Here is a 9,695-nt window from a genome sequence, read left to right as displayed (position 1 = left end):
GGATGGAGAGGATGAAGGTGTGAGGATGACGAGGACTGACACGCTGCACTCCACCACCAGCTCAACCGGAACGCAGAGAAGAAAAGGACAACATGCTAAGAAACAGGTGAGACAACATGCTAACAGACTAAGAAACAGGTGAGACAACATGCTAACAAACCAAGAAACAGGTGAGACAACATGCTAACAGACTAAGAAACAGGTGAGACAACATGCTAACAAACCAAGAAACAGGTGAGACAACATGCTAACAGACTAAGAAACAGGTGAGACAACATGCTAACAAACCAAGAAACAGGTGAGACAACATGCTAACAGACTAAGAAACAGGTGAGACAACATGCTAACAAACTAAGAAACAGGTGAGACAACATGCTAACAGACTAAGAAACAGGTGAGACAACATGCTAACAGGCAAAGAAACAGGTGAGACAACATGCTAACAAACTAAGACACAGGTGAGACAACATGTTAACAGGCAAAGAAACAGGTGAGACAACATGCTAACAAACCAAGAAACAGGTGAGACAACATGCTAACAGGCAAAGAAACAGGTGAGACAACATGCTAACAAACCAAGAAACAGGTGAGACAACATGCTAACAAACCAAGAAACAGGTGAGACAACATGCTAACAGACTAAGAAACAGGTGAGACAACATGCTAACAGACTAAGAAACAGGTGAGACAATATGCTAACAGACTAAAAAACAGGTGAAACAACATGCTAACAGGCAAAGAAACAGGTGAGACAACATGCTAACAAACTAAGAAACAGGTGAGACAACATATTAAGAAACTAAGAAACAGGTGAGACAATATGCTAACAAACCAAGAAACAGGTGAGACAACATGCTAATACACTAAGAAACAGGTGAGACAACATGCTAACAAACTAAGAAACAGGTGAGACAACATGCTAACAAACTAAGAAACAGGTGAGACAACATGCTAACAAACTAAGAAACAGGTGAGACAACATGCTAACAAACTAAGAAACAGGTTATACATGTTAAGAAACAGGTGGGAGAACTGGGAACACAGTACAAAACAGGACAGAAGTTTATCGTGATTTCATTTGGAGTTTTGTTGATGAGCAGCAGTTAAATTATATCATCCGCACATCTCTGCTGCTGCTGTTGATGATGATGATGATGATGATGATGATGTCACTTCCTCTGCAGGTCCAGGGCAGTAACCAGGTCCAGCGAGCCCCCAGAGCATTGTACTGTCTTAAACTCAACAACCCCATCAGACGAGCTGCGCTCTCTATTGTTGAGTGGAAGTATCCTTTATTCTGACGATCAGCCCCATGCATAAACAGTTAGTTCTGCTAATGGACCGTGCTAATGGTCCTGGCCTCAGGTTATGGTTTAAAATGGCACCAATTAGAGGGAGCTATAAAGGTGAAATGAAACATTAAATGTATCATTTCTGCACTGAAAAATAGTTTGAGTATTTTCGACCGCACCCAGCTTCCTTAGCATCTCTCAGACCGTTTGATATTTTCATCCTATTAGCCATCTTTGCTAATTGTGTGGCTCTAGGAGTCTCCAAACCGTTTCCTGAGGATGATTCCAACTCCACCAACCATGACCTGGTGAGCCCAACTACTCTACAACAGGACCCACAAACACAACACACAAATGCCCCACAGGAAATGAACTGAACACGTGGTTTTACGGATGAATACGGTGCTGGTTAATACTGAAGGTTCAGCAGAGGAACAGCAGCTGTGTTAACGTCCCCAGTCTTTGTTCTGAGGCTCTAAAACATCTCAGTGTCTCTTCTGTTGCAGGAACAAGTCGAGTACGTGTTCCTCATCATCTTCACTATAGAAACCTTTCTGAAGATCCTGGCCTACGGCCTGGTCATGCACCCCAGCTCCTACATTCGCAATGGCTGGAACCTGCTCGACTTTGTCATTGTCATCGTTGGGTGAGAACTGGTTCTCTGTGTTTCTTCACTTCTTGCCTGGTCCTCTGGTCCCATCCTCTCTCATGTTCTTGAAAGTCTGCCTGTCACAAGTCAACAACAGGTTCAGTGCATTGCTGGTGATGTCAGATGAAAACTGTGTCTCACAAAAGTATGAAGTTGGAGCTCCGTCTAAGAACAAGTGATGATAATTCATGCTGTGTATCATGAATAATATGCATAATGTTGTGCCACTACTACTTCCTTATTTGGGATGATGGATGTAGCCTAAAGAACACCACACACTTGCTCAAGAACCTGCACCAACTTGAAGGGAAAATCAAGGTTCAAGGTGGCTCAGTTCTCCAGTCCTCTGATCCTCTGATCCTGTCCTCTAGCTTTCAGCCTGTCTCTCCTCTCCTCTCGTTGTTCTGCCCTTTGTCCTCTGGTTCATTGGTTCTCTGTCCTCTGATTCTCTGTCCTCTGGTTCTTCAATTATCTGTCTTCTGGTTCTCCGGTTCTCTGGTATGTTCTGACTGGTGCAGTACTAACAAACTCATACAAGTAAATATGAGCTGACGGCGTCTGGTACGCGGCCGATGGAAGACGCCTGCAGCGACGCACAATTTCTGCAATTCTTGTGTTTCTGTTGAGTGTTCCTGACGGAACCAAACTCTGCTCTAAATACTCACTCACACTCACTGCCTACGGCTGCAGTCACTGACGGCGGTGAAGCTGCTGGCTGCAGAGCTGCTGCTGCTGCTGCTTCGGTTCTGAGGAGACCGGGGCTGGTTCTGGTTGGAGGCTCCAGATCTGAACTCTAATGACCTCTAACGGGAGCAGACTAATAATGTCATTCTTAATACTTCTGAATCATCAGGGTTAGGTAGAGTTTTAGAGTGTTCAACTTCCGGGGGAAAAGAATCCTGAAATGTGTCCTCTGACATCATTGATGTGAGACAGGGAGGATGGGGGTCTTTCTGCAGTTATGGATCCGTTAGCTTTTTTTTATAAGACAACATGGAAGACAGGAAGAGGATGGATTTGGGATCAAGGAGATAGAAAGTTTATTTATGTCGTGTCTTGTGGCCGCCCCAACACACGTTCACAAAGTGTCCACCTGCCAAGGTCACTGAGTGTTTGTGTCCTTGCTGCAGGACGTCGGTGTGACTGGATGTCCTGGGGGGGCGGGTGTGATGAAGTCTGTTGTCATGGTAATGCTGCCCCAGGACGCTCTGTTCCACTTTGCAGTCAAAACTAAAAGGCTGCGGTGGCAACACCGAGCGTTTCTGCAGGAAATGAGTCTCCTTGACTTTTATTCTCAACATTTTTGAGACGGATCATTGAAGAGGTGCAATTAACAATTTGACAAAAATATAGATGACAAGATGATTCAAGCTGCTCTCTGATACAATAAATCAAATATCTGCCATAAAAATCTTCAACTGATGAACTAGAACATCGTTGTGAAGTTGCTCTACAAATGTGGAATGTGTTCAGACCAAAGGGAATTGTCCCCTGACAGGATAATTTCTGCAATATATTCACTTTCTCACTTTGACTTTACTCAAAGTGAGAACATATAGGTCCTAATTTCAGACACTCAAAAACATTCCACACTTTGTTTGAATGCTTTGATGTAGTCTGTATTTCAACTAGTCTGGACGCACAGTTTGATTAGATTATCTGTGGTGTCCCTCAGGGCTCCACACTGGGCCCGCTGTCCTCTCAGTCTACCAGCTCTAGGACACATGAATATGATTTGAGTTCGCTGTTATGTGGATGACACCCTGCTGCTTGTTACTGACCTTCAAACTGACTCTTGTTCTTCTATGTTTGTTCAGGTTGTTCAGTGTTGTCTTGGAGACAATGACTCACAAGTCTGGTGAGCAGGCAACCACTCACCACATGCCGGGGAAACCTGGAGGCCTTGACGTTAAAGCGCTGAGAGCTTTTAGGGTACTGAGGCCTCTGCGTCTAGTTTCTGGAGTTCCCAGTGAGTCTGCCAGACTGGAGTGATGACAGTGTCTGATCAGTTGTTCCCATGGAAACGTCTATCTTCCTGTCTGTCAGGTCTGCAGATCGTGTTGAACTCCATTATGAAGGCGATGGTTCCTCTGCTCCACATTGCTCTGCTGGTTCTCTTTGTCATTATCATTTACGCCATCATTGGTCTGGAGCTCTTCATTGGACGAATGCACAGGACCTGCTACTACATCGGAACAGGTTGACAAAATCATTCAGCTTCGGAGACATATGCTCTGAATGTTAAACAGAAATATTTATTAAATCAAATTCAATAGAACTTAGTGACAAACAGCCATTACACAACAGCCAAGTTACAGTCTTCAGCGAACCTTACTTGCATGCTTTTGGTGTGTGGGAGCAACTTGGAGCACCCGCAGAGAACCCATGCAGACATGAAGAGAACATACAAACAGAGAAAGGCACCAGCTGGCATCTGTGTACTTATTGGACCTATCAAATGACACCTGCACAGGCTCTTCTGTAGGGGGCACCATCACTGCAGGGCCAGGTTCTCGTTGGTAATTACAATCTAAAATGATATCAGTAATCACAAGTTTTATTGATCACGTCTGCCTTTGTGTTACTACAGATAACTACGTGGAGGATGACCCGGTGCCATGTGCCTTCGCCGGTCACGGACGCCAGTGTACCATCAACGGTACCGAATGCCGTGGGCGGTGGGATGGACCCAATGGCGGCATCACAAACTTTGACAACTTCTTCTTTGCCATGTTGACGGTGTTCCAGTGCATCACCATGGAGGGGTGGACCGACGTGCTGTACTGGGTAAAATGCCACCTGATCACATGTCATGACTGAAGCACGTGACCTGTTTGTCCCCCCTCATTTCCTGTTTGTGTCTGCAGATGAATGATGCCATCGGATTCGAGCTCCCCTGGGTTTACTTTGTCAGTCTGGTGATCTTTGGTTCGTTCTTCGTCCTCAACCTGGTTCTGGGAGTGCTCAGCGGGTCCGTTCCCTCCTACGCTATCACAGCTGCGTCCAAACTGTTTAGGGTTCATGATCAGAAGGTCCTTCCTCTGAGTCCTGGACCTGAAAATGTGTTTATACATCATTGTAAAGGTCTTGATGAGTCCTATCAAATAGTAAACAAATAGTCACTATATTTTTTTACTTGACTCTCTCTTTTTTTACTTTTTACTTTCAACTTTGATGTGTATTTGATATTTTGGTTCGAAGGATATAGTCTGTTTTTTGTTTTTTTGTTTTTTTTTTTTATAAATGACGTTTTTAAAATAGCGGAACTGCTATAAGAGTGTCGATTGCTTCAGTCGGTTGTTTTAGACCGAACAGATCATCATGAACTCAGCCAATCAAAGTATGAAGGAGGAGGAGGGGCAGGAGACTCATAGAACACCATCACGGGAATATCAGTAACTGCATACTTGACCTCTGACCTCTGTTGAAGAGCAGGTTTTTGTGGCTCAGTTGATCAGAAATGAATCTGAAGTTTCTCTTTGATTCATTTTTAACTCCTGCGATCTTGATTTCAAAGCAGAGGGAGGCGTGTCTGAATTTCTCTCAGCATCACTGGAGGAACTCAGTCAGAACTGAGCAACGATCTAACAGGAATCTCACAACATTCAGAATGTGAATAAAGGTTTTTTTGAATTGGAAGTATGACGTAGGACATAGGTTCGGTAGGACCATAGGTAGGACTCAGCTCTTCAAAGACAAACTCCCAAGATTTAACTACAGAGGGACTCAAGGGTCTTGGACACCCAAGACCTCCATAAATTTCACACAGCCGTTTCAATGATGGTTTAATATTTTTTCTAACACTGCAACAGATGTTAATCGAATGTTGTTGTCGCCGCAGAGAGTTCAGTAAGGAGAGGGAGAAGGCAAAGGCGCGGGGAGATTTCCAGAAGCTTCGGGAGAAGCAGCAGATGGAGGAGGACCTGTGTGGGTACATGGACTGGATCACTCAGGCCGAGGACATGGACGAGCTGGACGAGGACGGAAACCCACGTAAGACATGCAGTTTAGATGTGGACTGAGATGTTGATCAAACAGGACACAAAACTAAACATCTCCTGAGTTCAGAATGCAGCAATGACCATATAAGGGTTAATGATGTCATGGAGGAATAGTTGTAGACTTAATGACTCATTTGTGTCAACAGGTCCATCTCTGGGTGACCTGTCGGATAAGAAGAGAGGGAAGTTTGGATGGTTTAGTCACTCAAATGAAACACACGGTTAGACACACACACGCACACACGCACGCGCACACACAATCCCATTCAAACATGTCTGACGGTTTCCTCTGTGTCTCTGTCAGCGAGTCTTCCTGCCAGTGAAACAGCGTCTGAGAACACGGAGAACATCGATGAGGAACACACCAACTGCTGCCAGGCCTGCTGGTAACGCTCCACTGATACCAGTCACATCCAGAAATAAATCCAAAAATGGTTTATAGACCAATCAGCAGTAAATGTGGTGCAAAGGTCACGTTTTAGTTTTAGCTGAATAGCTTTAATTGACCGCTACACCTGAATGACTGGCAGTGGGTGGGAAGTGTTAGCATCTGCTAGCTCAGGTCCAGGATGCTGGTTAGCTTAGTACATTGGCTGGTAGTGGGTGTGAAATGTTAACATCTGCTAGCTCAGGTCCAGGATGATGGTTAGCTTAGCACAGTGGCAGGTAGTGGGTGGGAAGTGTTAGCATCTGCTAGCTCAGGTCCAGGATGCTGGTTAGCTGAGTACATTGGCTGGTAGTGGGTGTGAAATGTTAACTTCAGCTAGCTCAGGTCCAGGATGCTGGTTAGCTCAGTCAGGAAAGTAGTTCCGGCTACATGTCTTATTCGACCACTACAATGTCTCCTCATTTTTGACTGTTATTCATCAGCAATGTTACACACAACCCTTGTTATATTAATGCAGGTAGAGACGGAGCTACGCTAACACTTCCCACCCACTACCGGTCATTGTGCTAAGCAAACTAGCCTGGGTCTAATCTATGGGACGATGGACAGTAGGAGACTCTCCCAGAAAGTTGACATGTTCCTTAAACACTTCCTGGGCCCTAGAAGATGAGCCCTCCACATCTCTCTGGCGCTGCCCGGAGGACTAAGTTGTCACTTACTTGCTTCTGTTCCAGGATAAACTAACGTCGGTCTCTCATTTCAGTGCTCGAATGATGAAGATCAGCTGCTGGTGAGTGTCAGAGGTTCATGAGATGAATGACCACTTAAACAGGAAGAGACAGATTTTTCTGTTCAAGATAAAAGGTGTTCAGGCTCAGTGTTACTCAGTGTTGGTTGGCAGCAGGTGAGGACGAGCGTCCATCTTAACACAGACTTTACAAACCTGAAACATCTTTTTGTCAATAGAACTGATCGTTGCCAATTCTGGCAGCAGCCAAAACAGGAAGTGTTCCTTTAATTTATTTAGGTGTAATTAAGATGCCTAGCAGGTTTTTTTTAATGTCAGTCTTGATAATCTGATCATGTGATGCCACTGAAGAACTCTGAATCTCAACGGTCTCCTTCCAGTCGGGTGTTGCGGCGGTGGAACCGGGTGTGTCGCCGGAACTGTCGCACAGCGGTTAAATCTGTGACATTCTATTGGTTGGTTCTGCTGCTAGTGTTCCTCAACACGTCCCTCAGCGCCTCTGAGCACTACAACCAACCTGACTGGCTGACACAAGTGCAGGGTACGAAAGCCGTCACTGTCTTGATGCTCTGTAGGAAGCTCCTCCTCCATGAAGAGATGTGAAACTTGTACGTGTGTGTGTGTGTGTGTGTGTGTGTGTGTGTGTGTGTGTGTTCATTCAGACATCGCTAACAAGGTGCTGCTGTCTCTCTTCACGGTGGAGATGTTGTTGAAGATGTACAGTCTTGGTCTGGCTCACTACTTCGTGGCTTTCTTCAACCGCTTCGACTGTTTCGTGGTGTGCGGTGGCATCATGGAGACCATCCTGGTGGAGATGGACATCATGCCCCCGCTGGGCATCTCTGTGCTGCGCTGCGTCCGCCTGCTCCGCATCTTCAAGGTCACACGGTGAGAAAAAACACACCAGGGCAGGTCAGAGTAATTGTGTTGATGATGTCACTCTCTGTCTGCACAGCCATTGGACGGCTCTGTCCAACCTGGTGGCATCACTACTGAACTCCATGAAGTCCATCGCCTCCCTGCTGCTGCTCCTCTTCCTCTTCCTCATCATCTTCGCTCTGCTCGGGATGCAGCTGTTTGGAGGAAAGTTCAATTTCGATGAGACACAAACCAAACGCAGCACCTTTGACGCCTTCCCGCAGGCGCTGCTCACCTGCTTTCAGGTAATGACCAGTAGAGTGTGATATCATCATGTGTAAGCAGCAGGTCACTGATCACCTGACTGTGGGTGCAGATCTTGACGGGCGAGGATTGGAACGTGGTGATGTATGATGGCATCATGGCGTACGGTGGCCCCGTGTTCCCCGGGATGATCGTCTGCGTTTACTTCGTCATCCTCTTCATCTGCGGTAACTGTATCCTTCACCTGCAGGTGCGCCTGCAGTGCCATCCTCTGTGGCACCTTCCCAACCCACAGAGGAAGTGACATCATTGCGACGTCAGTGTATTGGGCGTCGCTGGTCGGAGGCATTAGCTAATAATAATGTTAGTCTTGTTGTCAAGAAGGCTTAAAGTAAATGTGAGGTCATTCAAATATCAGTAAAAATGTGGTCATTACCTCATTCCATGACGGCGGCACTCAGCAGCGAGATGCTCTGGCGTGGAGGCGTCTCCAACTGAGTGCTAAAGAGCTCCGCAGCTTTAATTATCTGAGCGTGTTGCATGTTCTTAGCGTGTGTCAGATATCCTGCTGAACGTCTTCTTGGCCATCGCTGTGGACAACTTGGCAGGAGGAGACGGAGACGACAAGAAAAAGGAGTGAGTGATGGCGTGATGAGGAGGCGGAGTCAAACAGAGGTTGGTTTGTCACTTAAACTTCACTGTTGTTCGTGCAGGAAGAAGACGGAGGGAGGGGAGGAGGAGGGGGCCGAGGAGGAGGAGGAGCAAGTGAAGGTGAAGAAGTCGAAGAAGAGGGTGGTGGCATCTTCCAGTTTGAATGTGACTCATCAGTGTGACTCTGTGTCTACAGGTTGACATTGATGAGGACACAGAGTACGAGGAGGAGGAGGAGCTTCCGGAGGGCGAAGACGGTCAGTGTCATCACCTGCAGAGAAGGGGTTCTCAAAGTGGAGTCCAAGGACCCTTTGGGGCTAAATTTGGCATCATTGAGTTTCATTTTTACTGAGATGCTCCTGCAAGCGTCTCTCAGGTCGGTGACAGGTGCTCTTAGTTGCTGATTCTTTGTCAGTTTTTTTCTTTTGGTTTGTTCCTCGGGAGCCCTGCAGCGACCTCAGAGACAAAAACAGATACTTTTTGGCTCCTCCAGGCCTCCATACTCAATGTTTACCCCGTAAATTCACTTAACTTCTTTGAGTAAATAAGCAAGAAAATACCAGAAAATCTTCATGGAATTTGCAGAAGATGTACCCCTCCATCCCTCCATCCATCCCTCCATCCATCCCTCATCCATCCCTCCATCCATCCCTCATCCATCCCTCCCTCCATCCATCCCTCCATCCATCCATCCATCCATCCCTCCCTCCACCCATCCATCCACCCATCCATCCATCCATCCATTCATCCATTTCTCCCTCCATCCATCCCTCATCCATCCATCCATCCATCCATCCCTCCCTCCACCCATCCATCCATCATCCCTCCATCCATCCATCCAACC

At 46.3% G+C, this 9,695-nt stretch overlaps 1 protein-coding gene across 2 annotated transcripts in view; it reads left to right on the top strand.

The window, feature by feature from the left end:
* cacna1fb (calcium channel, voltage-dependent, L type, alpha 1F subunit) overlaps positions 1-9,695 on the top strand; it is a 43,209-nt gene that overhangs the window by 16,213 nt on the left and 17,301 nt on the right. The window contains exons 2-20 of one of the 2 annotated variants that reach the window (XM_086212975.1): positions 1-106; positions 1,185-1,285; positions 1,495-1,600; positions 1,799-1,938; positions 3,759-3,910; positions 3,988-4,140; positions 4,532-4,728; positions 4,809-4,912; positions 5,783-5,934; positions 6,089-6,163; positions 6,247-6,328; positions 7,094-7,120; positions 7,459-7,619; positions 7,741-7,966; positions 8,034-8,241; positions 8,313-8,433; positions 8,761-8,836; positions 8,914-8,971; positions 9,048-9,108. The exon at positions 1-106 is cut by the window's left edge and continues 151 nt beyond it. In XM_086212975.1, coding sequence (XP_086069101.1) covers positions 1-106; positions 1,185-1,285; positions 1,495-1,600; positions 1,799-1,938; positions 3,759-3,910; positions 3,988-4,140; positions 4,532-4,728; positions 4,809-4,912; positions 5,783-5,934; positions 6,089-6,163; positions 6,247-6,328; positions 7,094-7,120; positions 7,459-7,619; positions 7,741-7,966; positions 8,034-8,241; positions 8,313-8,433; positions 8,761-8,836; positions 8,914-8,971; positions 9,048-9,108 — 2,306 coding nt within the window. Of the gene's footprint in view, positions 107-1,184; positions 1,286-1,494; positions 1,601-1,798; positions 1,939-3,758; positions 3,911-3,987; positions 4,141-4,531; positions 4,729-4,791; positions 4,913-5,782; positions 5,935-6,088; positions 6,164-6,246; positions 6,329-7,093; positions 7,121-7,458; positions 7,620-7,740; positions 7,967-8,033; positions 8,242-8,312; positions 8,434-8,760; positions 8,837-8,913; positions 8,972-9,047; positions 9,109-9,695 lie in introns of those variants that run through there. The other variant, XM_086212974.1, reaches the window with a different exon arrangement.

The sequence above is a fragment of the Aulostomus chinensis genome, chromosome 9 (assembly GCF_037954235.1).
Source record: "Aulostomus chinensis isolate RoL2024-O1b breed Wild chromosome 9, RoL_Achi_v1.0, whole genome shotgun sequence".
Lineage (NCBI taxonomy): Eukaryota > Metazoa > Chordata > Actinopteri > Syngnathiformes > Aulostomidae > Aulostomus > Aulostomus chinensis.
The sequence above is the reverse complement of the archived record's forward strand: the minus strand, read 5'-3'. Positions and strand labels throughout refer to the sequence as shown.